The 27,642-nt window shown below is 32.4% G+C and overlaps 1 protein-coding gene across 14 annotated transcripts in view; it reads right to left on the reverse strand.

Annotated features, from left to right (window-relative positions):
- LOC131437988 (protein phosphatase 1 regulatory subunit 12A) overlaps window positions 1–24,955 on the reverse strand; it is a 179,683-nt gene extending 154,728 nt beyond the window's left edge. For 4 of the 14 annotated variants that reach the window (XR_009230861.1, XR_009230865.1, XR_009230854.1 and 1 more), the window contains exons 1-2: window positions 24,437–24,955; window positions 22,674–23,348 (exon numbers count right to left, since the gene is read on the reverse strand). Coding sequence is in view for 2 of the 14 variants with exons in the window: in XM_058607717.1 (XP_058463700.1) it covers window positions 22,674–22,925 (252 nt within the window). In the remaining 12 variants the exon portion in view is untranslated. Of the gene's footprint in view, window positions 1–22,673; window positions 23,349–24,402 lie in introns of all 14 variants that reach the window. The other 10 variants (XR_009230863.1, XR_009230862.1, XR_009230860.1 and 7 more) reach the window with 7 other exon arrangements.
- Between the last annotated feature and the right edge of the window lie 2,687 nt (window positions 24,956–27,642).

A 27,642-nucleotide genomic window follows, 5' to 3' on the forward strand; every position in this document is an offset into this window, starting at 1 on the left:
CAGTGTAGTGATGTCAATAATAATAATAACAATAATAATAATAATAATAATAATAATAATAATAATAATAATAATAATAATAATAATAATAATAATAATAATAATAATAATAATAATAATAATAATAATAATAATAATAATAATAATAATAATAATAATAATAATAATAATAATAATAATAATAATAATAATAATAATAATAATAATAATAATAATAATAATAATAATAATAATAATAATAATAATAATAATAATAATAATAATAATAATAATAATAATAATAATAATAATAATAATAATAATAATAATAATAATAATAATAATAATAATAATAATAATAATAATAATAATAATAATAATAATAATAATAATAATAATAATAATAATAATAATAATAATAATAATAATAATAATAATAATAATAATAATAATAATAATAATAATAATAATAATAATAATAATAATAATAATAATAATAATAATAATAATAATAATAATAATAATAATAATAATAATAATAATAATAATAATAATAATAATAATAATAATAATAATAATAATAATAATAATAATAATAATAATAATAATAATAATAATAATAATAATAATAATAATAATAATAATAATAATAATAATAATAATAATAATAATAATAATAATAATAATAATAATAATAATAATAATAATAATAATAATAATAATAATAATAATAATAATAATAATAATAATAATAATAATAATAATAATAATAATAATAATAATAATAATAATAATAATAATAATAATAATAATAATAATAATAATAATAATAATAATAATAATAATAATAATAATAATAATAATAATAATAATAATAATAATAATAATAATAATAATAATAATAATAATAATAATAATAATAATAATAATAATAATAATAATAATAATAATAATAATAATAATAATAATAATAATAATAATAATAATAATAATAATAATAATAATAATAATAATAATAATAATAATAATAATAATAATAATAATAATAATAATAATAATAATAATAATAATAATAATAATAATAATAATAATAATAATAATAATAATAATAATAATAATAATAATAATAATAATAATAATAATAATAATAATAATAATAATAATAATAATAATAATAATAATAATAATAATAATAATAATAATAATAATAATAATAATAATAATAATAATAATAATAATAATAATAATAATAATAATAATAATAATAATAATAATAATAATAATAATAATAATAATAATAATAATAATAATAATAATAATAATAATAATAATAATAATAATAATAATAATAATAATAATAATAATAATAATAATAATAATAATAATAATAATAATAATAATAATAATAATAATAATAATAATAATAATAATAATAATAATAATAATAATAATAATAATAATAATAATAATAATAATAATAATAATAATAATAATAATAATAATAATAATAATAATAATAATAATAATAATAATAATAATAATAATAATAATAATAATAATAATAATAATAATAATAATAATAATAATAATAATAATAATAATAATAATAATAATAATAATAATAATAATAATAATAATAATAATAATAATAATAATAATAATAATAATAATAATAATAATAATAATAATAATAATAATAATAATAATAATAATAATAATAATAATAATAATAATAATAATAATAATAATAATAATAATAATAATAATAATAATAATAATAATAATAATAATAATAATAATAATAATAATAATAATAATAATAATAATAATAATAATAATAATAATAATAATAATAATAATAATAATAATAATAATAATAATAATAATAATAATAATAATAATAATAATAATAATAATAATAATAATAATAATAATAATAATAATAATAATAATAATAATAATAATAATAATAATAATAATAATAATAATAATAATAATAATAATAATAATAATAATAATAATAATAATAATAATAATAATAATAATAATAATAATAATAATAATAATAATAATAATAATAATAATAATAATAATAATAATAATAATAATAATAATAATAATAATAATAATAATAATAATAATAATAATAATAATAATAATAATAATAATAATAATAATAATAATAATAATAATAATAATAATAATAATAATAATAATAATAATAATAATAATAATAATAATAATAATAATAATAATAATAATAATAATAATAATAATAATAATAATAATAATAATAATAATAATAATAATAATAATAATAATAATAATAATAATAATAATAATAATAATAATAATAATAATAATAATAATAATAATAATAATAATAATAATAATAATAATAATAATAATAATAATAATAATAATAATAATAATAATAATAATAATAATAATAATAATAATAATAATAATAATAATAATAATAATAATAATAATAATAATAATAATAATAATAATAATAATAATAATAATAATAATAATAATAATAATAATAATAATAATAATAATAATAATAATAATAATAATAATAATAATAATAATAATAATAATAATAATAATAATAATAATAATAATAATAATAATAATAATAATAATAATAATAATAATAATAATAATAATAATAATAATAATAATAATAATAATAATAATAATAATAATAATAATAATAATAATAATAATAATAATAATAATAATAATAATAATAATAATAATAATAATAATAATAATAATAATAATAATAATAATAATAATAATAATAATAATAATAATAATAATAATAATAATAATAATAATAATAATAATAATAATAATAATAATAATAATAATAATAATAATAATAATAATAATAATAATAATAATAATAATAATAATAATAATAATAATAATAATAATAATAATAATAATAATAATAATAATAATAATAATAATAATAATAATAATAATAATAATAATAATAATAATAATAATAATAATAATAATAATAATAATAATAATAATAATAATAATAATAATAATAATAATAATAATAATAATAATAATAATAATAATAATAATAATAATAATAATAATAATAATAATAATAATAATAATAATAATAATAATAATAATAATAATAATAATAATAATAATAATAATAATAATAATAATAATAATAATAATAATAATAATAATAATAATAATAATAATAATAATAATAATAATAATAATAATAATAATAATAATAATAATAATAATAATAATAATAATAATAATAATAATAATAATAATAATAATAATAATAATAATAATAATAATAATAATAATAATAATAATAATAATAATAATAATAATAATAATAATAATAATAATAATAATAATAATAATAATAATAATAATAATAATAATAATAATAATAATAATAATAATAATAATAATAATAATAATAATAATAATAATAATAATAATAATAATAATAATAATAATAATAATAATAATAATAATAATAATAATAATAATAATAATAATAATAATAATAATAATAATAATAATAATAATAATAATAATAATAATAATAATAATAATAATAATAATAATAATAATAATAATAATAATAATAATAATAATAATAATAATAATAATAATAATAATAATAATAATAATCATTCGAGTTCGGGATACGTAGAGTGGTAACGCGTGGAGCGAGCTAGTGTAATAAATATCCATATTTTCACACTGACATTAACCGCTGAATGCGGGGAAAAACTCACAGGTTAAAAAACGTGCTACACTGAACCTGAATATTGTGAAGAACGCAGTTTACCAGCTGCAATTCGCCATAAAATCGTGAAACAATAGTGATCATACATCGCGGTATACGAGTAGCCATATTGCCCTCGTTTGTTTACATCTCCACATAGCTAAGTACAATTGATATTGCCCAGATTGGAACCGTAGTGGTAGTGTTAAATCGATCTCTATAGATCAACGAAATTGCTGTTGTGGCAGCCTGTCTTGAGTAGTAGTGTGTACAAAACAAAGGCTTTGAGTGGAATCGGTAGAAGATGTCGCCGCATGGCGGCACGAGCAGTATGAGTGGTCTGCTTATCGGGAATTGTTTCCCCCCGCTTGACCCGCTTTCCAAGCGTACCGAGGGACGCTTTCTCGTCATCGAGCGCAACGATGAAGGAGAAACGCTGCAGAGAACCTCACCTTTCTTAATTGATAAGGCGATCCGGAATTGCTGTGGGGAAGTTATAAGCGTTAAGAGAATCCGTGAAGGTAAAATTTTAGTAGAAACAAAGACAGAGAGGCAAGCAACTCTCCTACTCAAAATGAAAATAATCACGGAAGGAACGAACGTTGTTGTCAAGGAACATAGCACCTTAAACAGTTGTAGAGTAGTTATCTCTTGTCGTGACATACTAGATGAGGAAGACGACCTTATTTTAGAAAACTTGCGTGACCAAAAAGTTATAAAGGTCGAGCGTATTTTCAAAAGAGTCAATGGCGAAAAAATTAAAACTTCAACATTTATTCTGACAATAGCCTCAAAAACAGCACCCCAGGACATCAAGGTTGCTTTCACGAGAGTACGAACTCGCCCATACTACCCGAGACCGTTGAGATGCTTCAACTGTTTTCGTTTTGGTCATTTGGCAAAAGATTGCTCTATGAAGGAAAAAACGTGTATTAATTGTGCAGAAAGCTTTCACAGTGAAAGCTGTGACAGAACTCCGAAATGTGTCAATTGTGGAAATCCCCACAAATCTACAAGCGTTTTATGTCAAGTTTGGATCCAAGAAAACAATATCATACAACTGAGTATCGATAGAGGAATCTCCCGGCCAGATGCAAAAAAGCTTCTCGATCAGCCAAAAGAACGCAATTATGCTAAATCTGTAGCTTCTGGCACCCGCAGATGCACATGTAAATGTACGTGTGACCTGTCGGTACCTACACAAGAAACACCTGCCCCTGCACCACAACCAATACCACAGTCTTATGATAAACCGACACAACACCGACCAGAATCAACTATTGAAGCAAGCATCATGCAACTACCTTCAACTTCACGAAGTCCCAAAGCGAAACGATATAAGACAAATAAATGTGTCAGCAGCGACGAGCGAACGACTACCAATCATACTCAAGATTATCAAGCAACAAATGACGTCAACACCACACAGTCAGCCATGTCTGAAACACTGTCTAGAAGAAGACGAGGTAGACCAAAAAAAATCGACCAACAACAAGCAACAATGACCACTGACAGCGCAGCAGATGTCAGTGAAATGGAACTATGACCTTGTCATAACCTTCAATTACTCTAATGGAAAATTGTAAAATAACACACTTAAATACCGCTTATAAAATTATCACCTGGAACATTCAAGGATTGCGCACCGGACGACCAGAGCTTAATTATCTCATCAGTGAAAACAAACCTCTCATAATGTGCCTCCAAGAAACTATGTGCTCTTCACTCGACCAAGCGAATATCTCCGGATACAAAACCTACCACCACCAAAGAACGAACAGCAAATGTGCCTCTGGTGGAGTCATCACAGCTATAAAGCGCGAGACCGACAGCGAAGAAATCGAACTTCACTCGCCAATAGAAGCAGTTGCAGTTAAGGTAGGCCAACCTCTAAATATAACAATACTAAACTTGTATCTCCCTCCCGGAAAAGACGTCCAGGCCGCTGATATATCGTACCTGATCTCTCAAACATCCAACCCCCTGTTACTCTTGGGAGACATTAATGCGCATCATCCATTGTGGGGTTCGGAATTCACCAGCCCTCGCGGAAGAATTCTTGAAGATGTGTTCAACGAAAACAGCCTTAGCGTTATCAACACCGGTGACCATACACATGTTAACTTTGCTACCGGAACTGGGACCTGTATAGACGTGGCTTTCTGCACGTCCGAATTAGCTGGCACTATTGAATTTAATACTAGCACTGATACTCACGGTAGTGACCACATCCCAATCATTCTCTCTCTCCCCGGAGAACTGAATCAGTGCAACACAAGACCCCGCTGGAAAATTAAGGAAGCCGATTGGACAACATTCCAAACGATCGTAAATTTTAACCGCATGTCCACAGCTGAGCAGCAAATAACCGAAATCACCAATAGCATAATTAAAGCAGCGGAGGCCACCATTCCGAAATTATCTGGTAAAGCAGGAAAGAGGTCTGTATCATGGTGGAACTCAGATGTGGCATCGGTCGTTAAAGCCCGAAGAAAATCACTTAGAAAGATGAAAACTGCGATAAGAAACGGAAATAACAACCAGAAAGCCCTTGTGGAAGATTTCAGGAAAGCTCGGATCAACGCGCGCAATGTTGTAGCTCAGGCACAAAAAGCTTCTTGGAATAGCTTTGTCGGAAGATTCACCGTAAAAACCCCCGTCAGAGATATGTGGAAAAGCTTCCATCGAATACAAGGTAAAACTATATCAACCAACATCAGCGCCATTGAACGCAATGGTATCGTGTACACGGAGTCAGAATCCATCGCAGAAGCTCTAGCTAATTCATTTGAAAATATCTCTAGCTGCGAATCGTACCATCCTGATTTTCTACCCCTCAAAACTAAAATCGAAAAACAACCGTTAAACATCCCTGAAGAAAATAATTCAGCATATAATAACCCTTTCACCTTCTATGAACTAGAAGAAGCTTTATTCGGACTGCGAGGTTCCGCTCCAGGGCCGGATATGATACACAACGATATGATAGCAAATCTCCCCTGGGACTGTAAACAACAATTACTGGAAGCTTACAACCGGCTGTGGCAAGACTCTATATATCCATCGTGCTGGACCCAATCACTAGTAATTCCAGTGTATAAAGGAAAAGGAGTGAGAGCTGACCCTGGCAGCTACCGTCCAATTTACCTAAACAGCTGTTTAGGTAAAGTTCTAGAGCGCATGGTGAACAACAGATTAGTACACATCCTGGAGTCCAGAGAACTCATCCAGAAACATCAGTATGCATTCCGAAAAGGAAAAACCACGATCGATCATCTATCGGAACTAGAAACCACAGTAAGGAATGCTCTTGCGAAGAACCATTACGTGCAAGCCGTGTTTCTTGATGTAACCAAGGCATACGATACCACTTGGCGCCGTCTTATATTGAATCAGCTACGAACTTGGAATATTGGCGGCAAGATACTAAAATTTATCCAACAACTGCTATCTCATAGAACTTTTAAAGTGGTAGCAAATGGTAAATTATCCAAAGAGAAAACAATGCAAACTGGACTATGCCAAGGATCTGTACTGAGTGTTACACTCTTTCTTATTGCCATTGACACAATTGCATCCAAACTACCTGCAGATGTCAAAATCTTATTATACGCTGATGATGTCGTCCTTATTGCTACAGGACCGAATGCAAAATCGGTTCAAATTCTGTTGCAGAACTCACTCGAAGAAGTGGAAAAATGGGAAACCTCCACAGGGTTTAGACTGTCAACCGAGAAGAGCGCCACTGTTATCTTCCGGAAGCCTCGGTCAAGGAAACCTACTCCGAGCACAATCAAACTGAATGGCGAACTTATCCCTCAGAGAACAAGTCACAGATGCCTCGGAATTATATTCGATCAATTCTTGCAGTTTAAAGAATACATCGACGAAGTTGCCACATCTTGTCGACAACGCATCCACGTGATCCGGAAAGTTGCATCGAAACACTGGGGTGGTGATAGACAAACACTTACAAAGCTGTACCGCACTACGGTATTGGAAAAGATGCTCTATGGTGCTCCAATTATATCTGCTTGCAGCAAAGCAACACTACAAAAACTTGAAACCATCCACAACTTTGGATTGAGGGTAGTGAGCGGTGCGTTCCACACTAGCCCAATTACAAGCATCCAAGCAGAAGTTGGAATTCCCAGTGTCTCAACTCTGCTTGACCAAAGAACAGCTATATTCACTGCCAGGACGATATCAACGAGGCCAGCAAATGATCCTGAAAATGAAACCGATTCCGCTTCGAATATGTCGGACGAAAGTAGCTCAGAAAACAACAGCTCTGGAGAGCTTTGGAACACAACTGTGGCAAGAGGTGTTGACCCAACGATCCCAAGAGGAAAAGAAATATTGAACAGCTTGAAACTCCCGATTCCCACTCTAGAGCGATTCATACGCCCCTCCAGCGCACCATGGAGCCGACTTGCAATACCAGTAGACAAAAGCCTTTTACAGGCGGTTCGAAGTGGATCTCCTGCTGCAGACTTAGAAAGGATATTCCTTTTGAGGAAATCAACTAAATACCGATTTTATCGTGCAATATATACCGATGGGTCGAAACAAGCCAGTAGATGTGGATTCGCGGTGGTTTGTGAAAACGCCAAAACGCTTAAAAGAATTAGTAACATGTGCAGCATATTCGACGCAGAATGTAAAGCAATTACAGAAGCGCTGAAATGGATAGCAGAACAACGAACAGGTGCCTATATAATCTGCACCGACTCACTGAGTGCAATAACAGCTCTGGAGATTCGGAAAATTAAATCTAATTGGAAAGACGAAACAGTCAATCTTTACAAACAAATAATAACGCAAGGAACGGCAGTCACTTTCTTTTGGGTTCCTGCTCATGTTGGTATACAAGGAAATGAAATTGCGGACAGTGAAGCAAAGCGCGCATTACAGGAGCCAGAAACCCAAGAGCCACTGGATTTCAACACATTCAAATCAGTCATCAAAACCCGGTTCCTGTGGCATTGGAATTCCAGGTGGCTGTCCTCCAGAAGTAAAATGTCGGAAGTTAAAAATTCTGTACTACCTTATACGAAGGCATTCACAGGAGTTCGAAAAGAAGATGTCACCTTGTCCCGATTGAGAATTGGCCACACTCAAATCACACAAGAGCAAAAAGACCCACCGCGCTGCAATATGTGCAATGCCAACCTAAGTGTCAAGCATATTGTTGCTGAGTGTCCCGGACTAGAAACAGAACGAATACGAGTAGGACTAACCTCCAACTTACGTGAATCCCTTGCTGATGATACCGTTAGGGCAAAGAAGACTTTAACTTTCTTGAAAAATATCAAATTATTCGATTGTTTTTAAGTTAAATGTCAGGAGAAAGCAATGAAATGTAATTTATTCCTCAAAAGTAATACGGTTGAAGGACCCGAAAGACAATAGTTAAAAGGTCCTTAATAAACTTAATAAAAAAATAATAATAATAATAATAATAATAATAATAATAATAATAATAATAATAATAATAATAATAATAATAATAATAATAATAATAATAATAATAATAATAATAATAATAATAATAATAATAATAATAATAATAATAATAATAATAATAATAATAATAATAATAATAATAATAATAATAATAATAATAATAATAATAATAATAATAATAATAATAATAATAATAGTAATACTAATAATAATAAAAATAATAATATTAATAATGCCTATGCTGCTGATTCATGCTGTTTAGCTTGACTTACTTATGCAGAAGTAACTAAAACGCAGATTCGTTTCGTTTGTTAAATTTTGTTTAATCGGGTTTAATCGAAATGGAGCATGAGATAGTAGGTCTAGGTTTAACTAGGTTCAACTGTTCCAATTTGGAGGTCATATTGGTTGCTGCAAATGAACCAACTTTGGCTATTCCGGTCATCTGAATCCGGTTTCGGAAGAATTGGAAATGATGATTAAAAACTGCAACAAGAATCTCACTCACTTTTCTTCAAGATGGCCAAATCGGTTTTCACATATTTATAGGTTCAAAGGAAAAGTCTTACAGTTTCATACGGAATTCCTAAATTTGTTGTGGATACTACTTCCGGTTCCGGAACTACAGGGTAAGCAGAATTTGAAAAGTTTGTTAGATTAAGTCCGAACAAACTGTCCTATTTCTGTTCAATGTATAGTTGTTTTTGCGAATTCCACAGTAATATTTATAATCTTACGAGTAATATGAGAAAGGCATCATTACACCACCAGGTGGATAAAAACAAGTTCTTTGAGCGACAATTTTTTTCCACGACTAAATGTTCATGCAAAATAACATATAAGTTTTTCACACTAATGCCCAAGGTTGCCTGTTGTCGACTGTCCCAGAAAGTATGGACGCACTTTGATTTCGCTGTAAATAATTCACAAGTGTTAGATATTCAAATTTTATTCGATATACTGATAATATTAGACTACAACAACAGAATATTATTCTCAACATTTGCAACTTAGCCATTGTAGACTAGCTGGCGCACCTTCTTGCAAACGTTCCTCATTAAATTCCGTACAGACTTCTTGGCGACAAGTTTTGACACTTTTTTCCAATCTTTTTCGAACTGTTGAATGGTTTCGGCAGCCGAGACATGTTTCCTAAGATTTGCCTTCGTTAATGCCCAAAATTCCTCAATTGGTCGAAGTTGTGGGCAATTTGGTGGATTCATGTCTTTTGGGACGAAAGTGACATTTTTGGTAGTATACCATTCTACCGTTGATTTCGAGTAGTGGCAAGGAGCAAGATCTTGCCAGAAGACAGACAGGATCCTTGTGGCTTTGAATCATGGGTAGAAGTCGTTTTTGTAAACATTCCTTGATGTATATTTCGCTGTTCATTGAAGCAGTGGTGATGAAGGGTTTCGAAATCTTACCGCAGCAACAAATTGCTTGCCAGACCATAGCTTTCTTACCAAATTTTTCGACTTCAATCGATGTCGTAGGTTTCGTCGTCGTTATGCAGTTCAAATTTCCAGCAAGAATCGTATTGTACAGCTTTCGAACCCTCGGACTGATCGATGCTTCTTGTTTCGGACTACGTTTTGGTTGTTTCTGCTTCTTATAGGTTCGAAGACTCAAATGTTCTTTAGCACGAAGAACATTTGACTTCGAAGGGCCACTTTTTTGGGCACATCCTGAACTGAAACCTCCTTCTTTTGCTCGAACGCCTTCAGTATACGTTTATCCAACTGAGGGTTAACAGGACCTTTTTTTCGACCCGTTTTCGGTTTATCCTCAAAGGTGTTATCCTCACCGAACTTCCTGATTGCATTTCGCACGGTTTTTTCACTTACTCCTTCCATTTTTGCTATCTTTCTCAGTGACAGTCCGCGTTCTGCGCACCATTTGTATACCATTTTTCGACGTTGTTCTGCTGAAAGTCCACGCATTTCGGAACAAACTAATAAAAACGAATAAACAACTGCACAAGTGGTTAGAGAAGAGTGTAAACAACAAGACGCAGCCATAAAAATTGACAGATTCTGAACCATTACGAAATGGCAGCGGTTTTTGGTTGCGTCCATACTTTCTGAGACAGTCTTTAAGTTGATTGAAGCACTCTTGTTGATCCACGATGAAAATCGTAATAAATCATTGCACGAAAATGTTCACGATTCAATGCCATTTTTTATTGAGGCCAAATTTTCAACAACAAGTGTCGCGCAAATGACAGAATGTTCTGAAGATGGTAATGGTTCAAAATGTCTAAACTGTATTATGGAAACGGCTAAATACATAAGTAAAAACCTACGATGATAAATAAAATAAATTCCACCTCGAAGTATTTTTTCGGATTCCGTCCATGATTCAACCAGAATCCATGTCCAATCGGTAGAACTATGATTTCGTTTCGACCGGGGGAACGTGCCACCTGGGCCAATTTGTTTTGATAGCTTAATAGTTCACGGACACGAACGTATAATTTTACCGAATTTAGCTAGTTAAAAAGTTACAATGAACGAGAAAAATCACTTATTTTCCCATCCCAACAAGTGTATATCTTTCCCACCGATGAAGGATGACTGGTTCACCTTTCCGTTATTTTTTCTCGAATCCATATGACTACAGTTATCCACGAAAAATCGTTCAAACTCCGCATGTTCTACCGCGTGCTCATTCGTGGGGGTGTCTACAACATTGCCAGCCGATGAGAAAGTGATTGCGTCGATAAACGACCAGCTCGACGAGGTGGACCGGGGAATATTTGCGCAAGGTGTTTAGATATTATTGTACCCCTTCCGTTCTTCGTGCTGCTGGGTCTCTACACAGGCGGTCGGCCGGTCGGTTGGTCGGTTGGTCGGTTGGACTCCGTTGCCGCCGTGTACACACGTATGCTCTACGTAAACAATAAACAGAATTTTTCGCCAACGCTGAAGGTTACCGCTTACGTTTCGTGTTCAGCTATTTCTGAAAGTGACGCGTCAAGTTAATCATTGGATTTGCACGGACTTGCTGTACGAGACAGGTCTAGGACTTAGCAGCTTGTTTCCGTCAGGTTGGACCCACAATCATGAACATTTTCCTAACACAGAGACTAAAACTAAAGTTCAATCGTCGAACTTGATATTTCTTACAGTTTTGAAATGGTTATAGTGGATCTCTCAAATCAACAAGGCTGGGTTTAGAAAGGTTTTCGATGTCTGCACTGACTGAAAATTTTCATCGTCAGCCATAATTATTTTCTAATTTCGCGGCTGCCAAACAATTATGAAGTGTGTCAAATTTAACCAACTACAAAACAATAATGCAGCTGCCAACGTGAAGAAAATAAATCACCGAACGCTTGGCCCGTAAATCGATAATAACGTCAGGGGTGTATCAAATGACAAAAAGTGCACCGTGTTGACGATTTTCTGATGCTGCTTCACTGCAACTACATCTACCCGTACTCGATCTCGATGCTGATTGGAGATGTAGTAATAACAGTAATAATAATAATAATAATAATAATAATAATGAACCGACACACCAAACACACAATTCACCACACAACCATCAGCATCGCAGGTATCTGCCGCAAGGCAGAAACCCGATGATGATTTTCCTTGTTAGTATCAACTAGAGTACAAAGTGAAGTTCTGTTTCTGTCGCTCCAATCGCCGTTTGCCGGAAATGATGCCCGGTGAAGCCTACCGCAGAGCAAATAATTTTTATTGTATTTTGACAAAAATTGTCAGAACTAATTAGATAATGGCAGGATTTATTGGCGAGATACCGTCTCGTGAGCACCCTCGGCAAGCCTCGGCCAGACTTTTGCATGACAGCCAATCTGTTCTGCAAGTCAAGAGTCGAATGATTTACGTCATCATTTCGAGATTTGACCGAGCACTGACTGCTACCTATGCACCGGGTTATATAAAATTTAGGTTAACCAACCTCGTCTGAGGCTTTTTTTTGTTGCTATTATTATGATCAGTGGTAAATTAGCATAATGCTAATCGCTATCCGTATAGAATAAACCGCCCGACAAAGTGACAAGATCTAAGTGTTCTTTCTATCGTTAGAAATAAGTTGCTTGAATGGTAGCTTTTATAGACAGTACCCTCCGGAATACACTGAAGTCTTTTTTTATGCGAGTTTACGTACCACGTGCATAAAAAAACGCCTAACTCTGAAACTTCGCATAAAAACCGCAAAAAATAAAGTCGCATAAAAAAAACCTCTTAAAAAGACCGCATAAAAAAAGACCTTAGTGTACAACCCTCGTACTTATGTATTTAGCCTAAAAATGAAACCAGTATTATATTTGATCGCAAATGGTTTTATTGTTTTTACCTTTCTCATATAGAAAGGCTATACAATCACTGCCAAAACCGACTTTTGAACCGAGGCCCGGAGGGCCGAATGTCATATACCATTCGTCTCAGCACGACGAGCTGAGCAAATGTCTGTGTGTGTGAGTGAGTGAGTGAGTGTGTGTGTGTGTGTGTGTGTGTGTGTGTGTTTGACAAGTAATGCCACTCAGATTCAAATGAAAAGTCTTATAGTCCCATAGATCGCTATTGAATTTTATCCCGATCCGACTTCCAGTTCCGGAATTACATGCACCAAAAAATGAAAAAAAAAATCCACTCACTTTTCTCAAAGATGACGTGACCGATTTTTACAAACTTAAATCCCATAGTTTGCTACTAAATTTTGTCTTTATTCGACTTCTGGTTTCGGAATTACAAGGCAATATGTGCAAATCTATTAAAAAATGCGCACTCAATTTTCTCGGACATTTTTTAACCGATTTTCACAAACTAAGATGTAAATACAAGGTCAAGGAAATTCTTTAAAAAGTCCCCAAAAGAGTGATCCAGATCCGACTTTTGGTTCCGGTTTTCCAGCGCGATAAGAGAAAAAATTTGCGTCTAGTTGGCAGACCTTGTTAGTTAGTGGATATATAAATCTACTTTGGAACTACTAGTCCCCAGTTTTCGCTTCCGACACAACGGTAATAGTGAAGAAACGCAACGGTTAAACCGATTTTCACAAATCATGATTCAAATTAAAGAAAATGTCTTAAAAGATACTGTGCAATTTCATCCAGATCCGACTTGCGGTTCCGAAATTATAGGGCAATGAGTATCAGTTACTTTAAAATTGTCATACAAAATGATGCAAAATCGGTACGTGCTGGTACGGAAGAAGAAAACTTTACCGCCTAGCACACAGCGTGTTATGTTCGATTTTGTAGAGCGTGCAGGGTTGCCACATTTAAATCTATATTAACTTGACATAACTGTTTACAAATTGAAAAGATGATGGTAGCTTTTGATTTTATTCAAGTTTGAAAACAAGAAATCTGAAAGAATCTTCTAGTGCTGTTTTTGAAAATATAAGTAATATGAGAAAGGCATCATTACGCTACTAGGTAAATGGAAAAAGGTTTTTTTTAATTTGTCTTTTACCAGCATCTTAGAGCTGAAGCAGTGTTCCTAGAAAATTATATTATTATTATTTTTTTAAATCAATGTATGTTAAAATCGGTTCAACCATCGCTGAGAAAACGAAATGAGTTCCATGTTAAGAATTTTTTTTTTCCGCAACCGGAAACCGGGAAATAGTAGTGACGAAATAAGTTATATCTCCAAACTAACAATATCTGCCAACTAGAAGAGTTTACCTGTCAATTTTATGGAAATTACGTCTCATTTCACCATCACCTCTGCAAAGAATACTAATGAGATTGAAAATTTTCAACTTATCGCGTTGAATTTTCGGAACCGGAAAGCAGTTCTAAATAAAATTCGTGATGATTTAAAGAAATTCTAGACCTTTCATTTGAATCTTAAAATTGAGTAAGCGATCTTATCGAAAATTGAGTGCACATTTTCTCTTTAATTTACACATATTACCCTGTAACTCCGGAACCCGGAAGTCGGATCGCAATAAAAATCAATAGCAGGTTATAGGACTATAACAACTTTCATTTACAACTAAGTTTGTGAATATCGAATCAGCCATCTCAGAGACAAGCGAGTGCATATTTTTTTTTTCATTTTTTGGAGCATACCATATTTGCATGTTCGTTAATTGGAACTTTTTTTCCAGATAGAGTATCCAATACACGACAACTAGCTTGCGGTTATCTCACTTATACCTATCGGTTACCAAGCCGGGTTCATCATTAACAGAACTGTATTTTGTCAATATTTGTCAGTATTCAGCCGGCCTTTCCCTTTCGTTGAAAGCTATTTTTCATCTTGGGTAAATAGAAAAAACGGACTTGCTCAGACCTTTAGTCTATTAACGGAAATGTATAAAATTCGACACTCTGAACGCGTCCATGGCCGGCTGCCACCGTAAGCTGCTAACTTTAACACACTTCCGAAACCCGTGTGCGTCCGTGTGGTCGTCTCGCAACCCATCACAGGGACAACATGACACGAGTGGGGTAAAACCAGCGAGGACAACAGCAGCAACAGCAGCAGCATCAGCCATGTCGAGTCCGTCACAAGACGCGACTGTGTTCAGCCAGCGAGAGAGCAGGTCAACAGTTACAGTTGCCGCGCACTCATCACACCACAACGCACCGGCCGAATGGCACGATCAATGCCAAAGAACCGCGACAACCAGGCTTTGAAAAACGCACCAAACCGAAAGGATCTAATTTTAGCACCCGCAAGATGATGAACATGTTCCTGTCCGTCCGTGTTTTATCGTGGTCTGGTACCGTGCCGTCAAATAATTTGTCCGCAACGAAAACGATCTCGCACCAACCAACCGACCCTAATGACAGTGATGATAGCTAGGTCATTTCCTCCGCAACAGTTTTTCCTTCCCACAGTGCGCTGATCTAACAATGTTGATTGACCTCCTTTGTTTACCCGCAGGCGTTCGCTTTGCTCGACGGCACGGGAAGTACATTACCGTGTTTTCACTTGTGTTGCAGTTTTCGCTTAGAACCGTCGTGCCCAAAAAGAATGGTAAACACACAGAAAACATCTACCGGAGATTGTCTTGCTCCGACATGCGCGTTGACCCACGCCACTGAAGGATACGTGTGTGTTTAGAAAAGGGTTCTTTGTTGGCGCCAAAAGTGTTCCCTTGTTCTCATCGCCATAGTGAAAACATAAGTCTATACCGATACTGCGTAAACAATAGGTTGATAACACTCGGAGAATGATAGGTGAGAGTTCGATAAATCCAAGATAAAACCATTATTTATATCGAGTGTGACAAGAGCGCGAATGAGTAATGAACGATGAAAGTTAGGTAGCTGACGAAGCCAATAACATTATGCATTACATTTGGATTTGAAATATTTTTGTTTTGAAGGGTGTGTTCGAAAAAATGGCACACACATATTTATTAAATCAACTATTTTTAATTTTACTGGAATTTTTCTCCAATCCACGAAACTTCGTTTTTACTCCATCCATCATATTTTGAACCAGTGTTATTAAAAATCGGCTATGTTCAGCCTTTCTCTATAGATAGGATATAGAACTGCTGAAAATTCCGACTTCTGATCGGAAACCCCTGGTGTTATATAGGGGAGACTGGGACAAAATGGTAAATTGTCGAAATCAATAATCTGCATTATCTCTCGATCGATAACAGCTATCGTCGTGAAATTTCTATTGTAGGTTTCTTCTGGTACCAAAAATAAACCTTAAACCTTAAAAATTGACGGGTACATAACCCAAAGCGTATTTCATTTATTTATTTGTCGTCAATCAGAAGTAGACCATAAGGATAATTACAATAATCGTCTTAATTCAGTAAACTATTCTAAATAGATCACTAAATAATGTATAATTTAGTATGAGTTAAATAATAATAATTAGCTTACCGAATAAAACTGAAATATTGTTTTAGTTTGTTTTTTTGACATAGTGAAATCGACAGCTTCGGAATGCTTGTTGTATACAGCCATCAATTGCTTTATTGACCCATTTTTTGCATAGTTTGTTCGCTGGTGGTTTGTAATAAAAATATTTCGATTTCTTAAACGCCGAGATGGTATGTAAAAATTCAGTTTGGACAGGAGTTGACTGGAATCTATGCGATTCGAGACAATGTCATTTACAAATGAGACTATTCAAAATTCTCTGTGTTCTTTTAATGTTTGAATACTGATCAGCATACAGCGGGCAAATAACAAAAATTGTTTTTGAGCTGATTCAATTCAATCTTCCCATGTGATTAGGTAAGGTGACCAAACTAAGCTACAGTATTCTAGTACTGACCGAACATAGGCAATGTATAATGTTTTAATTGTATACGGATCGTGAAAACAGCAACAAAATCGTTTTATGAATCCTAGCATGTTATTGGCTTTGTTTATGATTGTATTATAATGGTCAACAAAATTCATTTTAGAATCTAGCATTATTCCTAACTCCCTAATTCTTTCGCATTTTTGAACTGTTTGACTTCCAAAAGTAAGTATCAAGTCAGGTGTATTTCATTTTTTACTGAATGTTATTCTACTGCATTTTTTCACATTTAGTTGAAGAAGACTTTTGTTACACCATGTATAAAAAGAAAGAATTTCTTCTTGGTAAACCTTGGCATCCTGACTTTTCTCTATTTCTAAAAATAGTTTTATATCGTCTGCGTATATTAGAATTTTTATTTTTTTTAATCAAAGGAAATGTCGTTAACAAACAAGATAAATAAAAGAGGACCTAAATGAGATCCCTGGGGGACCCCGGAACTGACGTGAATAGGGCTCGACTTTTTACCCTTAAATTCTACAATTTGTTGACGATTTGTTAGATAAGATTCCAACAATTTAAGAAGACTGTAATTTGAACATAAGCATGGGTATGGCAACACGATCGAATGCTTTACTGAAATCTGTATAAAGAGCTTCAATGTAATTTCCCTTGTCCATAGCGGTCAGGGTATAGTGGACGAATTCAAGTAAATTAGTAGTAGTGGAACGTCCTTTGAAAAATCCATGTTGCATGTGAGTAATTCTATTTTTTATTTGACTAAACAGTTTGTCATTAACGATCACTTCAAAGAGCTTCGGAATGCAACAAAGAATAGCAATCCCCCGATAGTTGCATATGTCTGCTTTTTTCCCATTTTTGAAAATTGGTATAAGGAAAGAGTTTTTCCACGTATCTGGAAAAACTCCAGACTGAAGCGAATTATTAAAAAGCCAGCACAAAGGGGTTGCAAGATCTAATGCTTTTTTTTTTGTTTATTATGGGTGTAATCCCATCAGGTCCGGCACTTTTGTTTAGGGCATCTATTATGTCTAGCACTTCGATTTGATTTACATTAATATCTTCAGTATACTCTGGAAAGAAATTAAAATATTCACGATCGCGGTCATCTTCAGAAAACTTCGTGTAGATTTGTTGAAAAAAATTAGCGAAAAGATTACAAATTTCTTGTGAGTTATTACCAATGTTTTCCTGTAGATACATTCTTGACGGAAAGTTTTCTGATTTCAATTTGTTTCTAACATAACTAAAGAATTTTTTTGGGCAAGATTTTATTTCCTGTTCAGTTCTTGAGTTATACTCTTTGAATGTAGTATCAATTGCTAAACTTAGTTGGTCACAGATGTGTATGTAATTCGATAAATTGTCACTGTTATTTTCTCTTTTGTACTTTTTATGAGCTTTTTGTTTTCGATTTCTTAGGTTTCTAATATGCTCGTTATACCAAAGAGGATACTTTGAATTATTTTGTCGCCTAACTTTCTTCAATGGGGCATCTTTATTTATTATGTCGTTCCTTCGTTCCTAAGGAGTTCTTACCAATCTATTTCTCGTAGCTTACGACTAATACTATCATAATTTGCTGAGTGATAATCTAAAATCTCCTCATACTCGTAGTCGTATGTAAATCGTAAATTTTTCAGGTTTCGGTTTCTGAAGTTAGTGAATATTTTTGGTGTGCCGTTGTGAAATAGTTTTCAACTCTTTTTCCCGCAGACTTAAATTTGAAATATATTTTCAACATTGAAGAAATTGAACTACATGAAACGGTTTCATTTTGTAAGCAAACCTCCTGAATGATCTTTGAAAAAAAAACTCAAGAAGTTAAAACTAGGGTAAAATCTCGGTTGATTTTTCAGAAGGCCGTAAGAGCAAGTGACAGTTTCTCTTTGTTCACTCTCTCTTTCAATTATTGTGATGTGATTTAAAAAGATTTTCTTGGATTTCACAGTTCTATTTGAAAGTAGAACGGTTCGAGCATCATTCTATGCAAAGAGTTATGTGATAAACGTGTAAACTGCTTGGTAATTAATAGAAGAGAAAGTAAACAAAGAGAAACTGTCACTTGCTCTTACGGCCTTCTGGAAAATCAACCGAGAAATGAAGTGAAATAAACAAAGGCGGTTGGGTAATGTCACAGACATAACTGGAAAACGCGAATACGAATAAAACTGACATACTTCTTTCAAACTTCCGAATATAGATTTCGTATAAGTTGATTGTATGAATTTCGCAACTTTTAATGCTTCGTTTTCAGAATCGTAACGGTTCATCTATAATAAAGTACGACTTATTGACGGTAAACGTATTCTACCATACAATTAAGTAATACGGAGCAAATGAAAGTAAAATAGTACAACAAACAATGTTACATTAGAAAAGTAGAAGAAAACTTCGCATAATCCTTTTGGAAATATTTTAATTGTCTTCATCAAGACCTAAGTTTAAAATATTGATCAGGCTCACAATTCAGTTGCAAAATTCTGGTTCGGAGAAGTCCAGATCAAGAATTCAGTTTATGAATTTAGTTCTGGAATTATGAAACTGAACTGATTTTCAGAATCCAGAAGTTCTAGAACTGAATTCTGTACTTAAATTTCGAACCTGAATAAAGGAACTGAATTCACTTTCAAAATCTAGTTCCAGAATCCAAGTTCCGTATTTAGTTGCACGTCGGTTCTGAATTTTGGAAATGAGTTCTGAAACGCAGTTTAGTGAACCGTTCGCAGTGCGAGCTTTGTAATAAACGAGCGCAAATAAAAGTTTGCGTCGTCACCAACACATCCAATGACGGGCAGGCGGCGATTAAAACAATTTCTGATTTGGCAAGCGATTTGCAGTTACGGACAACAATTCAAGTTTTAATTACAAATGAATCTATTATACAGCTTGGAAAAGTCTGTAAAATATGCATTCATTAAATCTTACAACAAAAGTCCTGGAAAGTTTTAGTCAAATGTTGTTAACGGCCACAACAGTCGAGAAACATTTCAGAGGTATCTGTTGTAAAACATGAAGGATCATATCGAAAAGTACCTCAACCCTCCCAATCGGTCCTCAAATTAAGCCCGATTAAGGAATATTGTGCAATCTTTAAGTATTTGAAAAGGGACTCGACATGCTTCAGAGATGATGGAACAAAATCGATGCTGAAGTTGACGAAAAGAGTATCCAAAATATGATGCGATATGTTTCGACATTTCATTAGATGTGCAAAAGGAAGGATACTGATATTTTAGTAAAAAGTACAATTAAACACCTTTATTATCATTGCAGTAATGTTTAATTTCATCAAGAATATCCCGGAATCATGGTGATTCTTTACGTCCTGTTATTGAATCTGGCATTTACACACACTTTCAGACCTTTAAGAAAAAATTCTCCTGTGTAATTTCCTTTTGTACTTTCAGTCGAAGCAAACACCCCAATAAAAAGTTTCAATACATTCTCAATCGAAGTAAGTTTATCTCGAAGTTCTTCTTACGTTCGTTGTATTGCATATATTGTACCACTTTATATAATTTTATTTTCAGTGCAAAACAAACCCAAATAACTTTCTGGTCGTCAAAAGGTGAGGTAACTAAGTGCTCACAAGTTCTTATCTCATGCCTCCCCGTGTATCTATGATGACATCTGGTCAATATGACGGCGTCGACTAGGTGATACCGCATTCGACGTTAGTAGCAGAATGAGATGGTGCGAATTTGTTTGTAGGTAATAATTCATTTGAATTGCGAAAGTATTTCACCTTGACGTCTTATTGCTGAAGTGTATTAGAACCCTTAATGTGACTTTAAATTGACAACTTGTTTTCATGAAAACCGTCTACAGCATTCCTTACAGTTCATAAGTTAGCATATTGCATATCATCCTTATATAATTTGACGCATAAAGCAAAATACGTCTTATAAGTAAAAACTTTTTGTGAATAAACAATAACTCTTATTAAACTTATTATTAAAGTTTTATGCAGGAGCGTCTATAGAAAGAATATTCAGCAGTGTGCAATATCATACTGAAGGTTCGGAAGGTTCCGATACGGTAAGAAATGAAACATTGAATGTAAACTCTAGTAGTGGTAAGATTAGAAAATGGTAATTATTCATACAAAACTGAAGAACATAAACTAAATAAACGTCGTATTTTGGTAATTGCATGGTATCGAAAGTCTTTCTGTAATGCTTGAATCCATTTGATGCAAACATTTCATTAAGGCGGAGCTGGTCGATGAAACGGTGACCTCGGAACATGTTTTGCTCTGTACACGAAATTAGTTATCGGAATTCGATTGAGTAAACACCTCCCTGAGTGCTGAACTAAAGTTATTTGCATATATAAACAAAACACATGGAAACATCTTTTTTCTGTGAATTGCTGCCAGGCAGTGGAGCTTGGAATAGGTTAAACACGCACACAATAAACTTAAATAACTTTCCATTCGTCAAACTTTGACATGGGTCACAGTTCTAGTTAATTTAACTATTCAACAAAAAAATAATTACTCGACTGTCAAATTTCAACTAAAAGTTAAAATAATTCTCGACCACGACCTAAAAACATCGCCAACATCGACTCAGCATGACGAGATAGGAAAATGTTGTCGAATATTTTTTTACCGCCTAATTAACTCAGAGAAGACTAAACCGTTTTTAACAATCTTAGGCTCTTTTGAAAGATACTTTTGGGCTATTGATCAAGTTCGAAGGTCAAATGTCTGTAACGCTGGTTCCGGAGATATAATGGTATAAGTGACGTAACCGACGAAAAAGGTTTTTTTATTTTAGATTACCATCACTCTTCTCATACTAAAAGGCAACGCAAATGCCATGTGGATTACGAAAAGGTTTTTCTATTCGATTTTAACAAAATTTCTATAGCTAGAGACCTATTCGCTTTTTCTTTGGATTGTTACTGAGTCATTACAGAAGTTTCCTCGAAGTTATAATCATAAACACGTGTGTGTGTGAATTTTGCATGGAAGTTATTGTAGGATTTAATTGTGAAATAAAAAATAAATCTGATGATTCGCAAAATAAAAAGTTAACAAATAGAAACTGTCATTGGCAGTTGCGGCTTTTTGTCGTGGGACGATCGATTTATTGTGAAAAAAAAATTGAAAAGATTTAGTTATAGAAGAAAAAACACAGACGAAACAGCAAATACTTCCAGTTCTTCCCGACTGGAAGCGATACTACAATTGAATTGCTCACCTGATGCAGCGCCGTCAGTCCATCCACATTTGCTGTGTCGATGTCGGCTCCGGTTTCCAGCAGCCGGGAGACTTCATCCTTGTCCCCGGCTACGCAAGCTGCCAGAAAGATACACCCGGAGGAAAACTTGATCCGACGCATCGAGGGACTCTTCGGAGTGCCGCTGTGCTTGTTCGTATCGGATTCCTCCCAGCGTTTGAGCTGTTCGGCCCGTTTGAACAGGGCCGAGGTGTTCCGGCTGTCCATAGACATTTTTCTCTGCTGGGCCTCCTCTCGAATCGACTGCTACTACCAAGTGGGGTTCGATGAGTTGGAATTTTGATTTTTCACCACTGAACCAATCTTGACCGGGTTTATTCTCACTTTTTCTTCGTGATAAAACAGAAACAAGGAAAAATTATATTTCTTCTTCTCATCGGGTGTGTTTTCAATTTCTTCTCCGCTTTATTTTTGCTATTACTGATGGGATTGAATAAATTCTTCTTGTTTTTTTTTTTATTTTCAATTCAATTCTCACTCTTCTTCGTTTGGATGGTTGCTACACAAACACCCATACAACCATCGGCTCGCACACTCCTGTTGCTTATTGCAAGTGAAAAAAAAAAGATTTTTGACTACACACTCGCTGGGAACACCGACAGATTTTCAACACATCGCCCCATGAGAAGGAACTGACTGAAATTGAAATTAATATATTTATTTATACGCGCTCGCGTTGTTGTTTTTGTTGTTCCTTTAATGGTGGAAAGTATATCTACGTGCGAACGAATGTGAACGACGATTCACTCTTACACTGTGGCAACTTTTTCCAACACTTTAAATCCGCTGGTTCACATTCGCACACCCTCGATATATCGAGAAATAGATATAATAGACACCAATATCATAGTTAACAATTGCAAACATATAAAAAATAAAATAACAGAAGAACACACGACCGCAAGATTTGTGAATGGTTTGAAAAATAGGTTAGAAGAAAATGCTATTCTATTTGGGAATAGAACCGTTCGCTGATTATCTCTTGAACTGAATTTTTTTGGTAATCTACAAACGAATACAAATAAAACGCATCTATCTTTGAATATCTAAAGCAAATTTTTTTTAATGTTTCATTATTGCCTTATCTGAAACATACAAATAGTTTTATAAATAATACAATCTGGCAAGATTGAAACAACGAAAAGAAAACAACTACCGGTCAATCAATAATTGCAGCAATTGCGTTTGCGTCACAATCCCGGTGTTTTGAGAAAATGTTAGATTTAACCTTTAACTGAATGATGATCTTCTATTACCATGAATTGAGAAATGTTATTAACAGTATGGATGTAAATGTGAATGTTTCATATTGTTTTGAATCTGATTAAAGACAAATGAATCAGTTCAGTTCCGTCTTTTTAAAATATTTCTATTCATTAAACCAGTAGTGTGCTGTGATCAACATATATAGTGTTTTTGTAAAACTCAAACTAAATTTAACCATCATGAAATTTGTTTTGCAAGGTCGAACTACGGACATGCTTGAGCAGATGAACATAGAAAATCATAGCTATATTTTCTACATCAAATTCAGATTGTGACATTTTTGGGACATTTGCTCTTTTTTCTTCTTCGGTTTTGTCGACAATGTGCAGCCTAAACTAGATAAACTACTAAAAACTGATAACATCTCAATCTGATCCCACTAAAAATTCAAAAGCCTTCGCGATCAGGAAAATTCTATAATGACCATCGTTTTCACCAAATTTTCTCACTATGCTCACCACTTTTTTCACTTTTTCTACGCGCTTCACGCAGCCTGCCAACTCGAGGGAAATGCTCTTATTTGGAAATAATCGAAAGAAAAAGGGCAGGAAACTCGTACACCGAAAAGTCACTAAAATTAGTTCAACATGCAAAAACTCATTCCGGTCCCCCGAAACGGCAGGGGACACACTCGAAACACCAGGTACAGCGCAGACTTTCTCCACACAAAATGGGATCCGACTTTCGGAGGTTCCGAAACCCGAGCACAAGAATTATAAAACTCGCGGATGAAAGTGTCTCTTTGTATGAACAAGTTTGACGAACGAAAATCACTCGATTGCGTACTTGTCACTGCGGAATCGAAACGCGATTTGCAATGAACAAAATCACAAATTCAAAGACGAATATGGCTACTGCTGTTCTTGACTTTCAGCTTGCCACACACAATACGAATTGAAAACCAAACGCGAGGAATCTCGACTCGACCCAACTTCTGTGCTGGCTGGCTGCTATTTCGCTCGATTCGCTATTACGAAGTGAAGTCTTGGTTCTGTTTTCGTCGCGTTCCCTATTTGTTGTATGCGTTGCAATCTCAAAACTGCACCGGTATGTGTATCGCAATGTGTCAAACGTCAAAATTGCGTCACGCTTTGGTAACGATCAGAGATGCCATTTATACAGATTTATCTGTATTATACAGATTTTTACATGCGCATACAGATTTAATACAGAGTACAGATTTCTTAAATTTAATACAGATTTATACAGATTTCACCAAACGTATTAAGGAAAAAATTAAACTATCTATTAATATTTGAGCTATCTATTAGTATTTGATTGCAATGACAAGATAAACGTTTAGGAATCAACGTACAAATCACTTTTTAAAATATATTTTTTTTGTGCAGATATTTAATGAAGAACACTGAAATCCATTCATATTAAAATTTGTAACTAAATTGAACTTAAAGGTTAGACAAGTCTTGGCATCATGAAACACTATTGCCAGACTGACAGTTGTATTACCTGACTTGACGTTGTATATTGGGTTTTGGAAATCCATCTCAACTTATGAAATGAACATTTTCAAATTAGACAAGTATATGGCGCCATAATTCAATTGTTGTTGATAGGAAAAAACTATAAAATTTCGTCGATGAATATAATATAAGATATGAAATTTAATCTACCACTCTATAATCATAATCTATTGGAATAACACCTTTTAACATAATTGTATTGTAGAAATTTCATTTGATTAGCGAATACAGATAAATACAGATATTTTATACGAATCAATACAGATTTTCTATGAAAATATCTGGCATCTCTGGTAACGATCGAGTAACGGAGATTAATCGATGTGCCCAAATATATCTGCCCACTGGTGTTCTGAACAACGAGATTAAGCAACTCTCAAGTTTAAAATATCCGAATGAAAGCGAATCATTGAATTTGCTTAATAAACTACTAACTCATATAACAAGTCTTTTATTAAAATATATGCACCTAAAACATACATAATAATATTTAGTTACCTGGGTAATCTATTATTGAAACCTGAATGTTCAATGATATCGAGGATAATTGAGGTATTTAGGCCACTCTAATATATTTGGGCCCTACGCTCATCTATTTGATTGTATTCAGTGTTTGCGGTCAGAATGCCGTCAAATTTGTTTCGTTCTTTCGGCACTTCAAGAGAGTCATCGCACTTCGGCATTAACAAGTATTTTGCAAAAAAAAAAAGCATAAACTTTACATTTGCTTAGCCCCACACGGCCTGTTGTCTACCTGGGCACCAAACGGCTACCAAAATTGTTTCAGTGACGGCTGTCAAGACCATTTTGGCAAAACATAGTTGCCTGTATCTTAGTTAGCCGAGCGTTTTCATCCTTCCATCGGTATGAAAAACGGCTGGCAGCCACGTCTACCTTAGAAATTCTGGTAGATACGGTTGTATCGTTTAAGGTGTATGTCTGGTAACGGCGAGGCAGCCGGACACCAGAACGGCTGCCAGCCATATTGTGCCCGCTGGCAGCCAAGCCAATGCGGGTCGGATGATGTTAATCCCGAGGGGAATGACAATAGTTCATTTCCTAATTACCAATGGAAAATTTACTCCGCTTTGCATTGCTTGAGGCTCATATGCGTCATTTTCTGTCACCTAATGAGAATTTGAAATGTTTTAGATCACCTTGGGTATATCATCAATTTATATAGATTTTACAAGAATATTGATGAATATGCTTGTGGTGCATAGTTACTGGTGTAATAACACATACAACAATATCGTTGATAACAAGCGGTGAAATAAAATCATGTTCAAAAGAATTGAATACGAGTTGACAAATCCATGGTGAGTCAAATTAGTGATCTATCATTCTATATATATATATATATATATATATATATATATATATATATATATATATATATATATATATATATATATATATATATATATATATATATATATATATATATATATATATATATATATATATATATATATATATATATATATATATATATATATATAAATATATATATATATATATATATATATATATATATATATATATATATATATATATATATATATATATATATATATATATATATATATATATATATATATATATATATATATATATATATATATCTGGAAAAGTTATTCTCGATTTCAATTACTATCATCAATATTCAATTTTTTATAAATAACCATACCATAACCATACCATAACTGGTTCTTTTCATAAAATCTTGTTAGTAATTTCACATTCAATTGACAAAGAGATATGTTGGTACATAAAAATATTGAATTAGAAAAATTATACTCTGTTACTAAAGTATCAATTATTTCTCTTAGCTAAGATGTGTGTTCAAACTCCAAAATTGTGGCTCACATGAGGTCTCACACAGGGGACCGTCCGCACAAATGCGATATCAAGTGAGCAGCATTTTAAGTGTGATACCCGCGGAAAAACATTTTCCTCATTGCACATTTCAAGTGTCATTTAGAATCTACTACGCATGAGAATTTTTCGATGGTATAAGAAGTGTATCAGGGCTTGTAAGTATATAAATACAAATAATAAAAAAACTTTCACTTTAATATAAAAAAATTCTTAGACAACTGTTTTCGTTAACAAGTGGATCATTCTCAGTTTTCACGACAAAAGAATTCTTTCAGCAACTCAGAATGACTAGTCGATTCACT

The sequence above is a fragment of the Malaya genurostris genome, chromosome 3 (genome assembly GCF_030247185.1).
Source record: "Malaya genurostris strain Urasoe2022 chromosome 3, Malgen_1.1, whole genome shotgun sequence".
Taxonomy (NCBI): domain Eukaryota; kingdom Metazoa; phylum Arthropoda; class Insecta; order Diptera; family Culicidae; genus Malaya; species Malaya genurostris.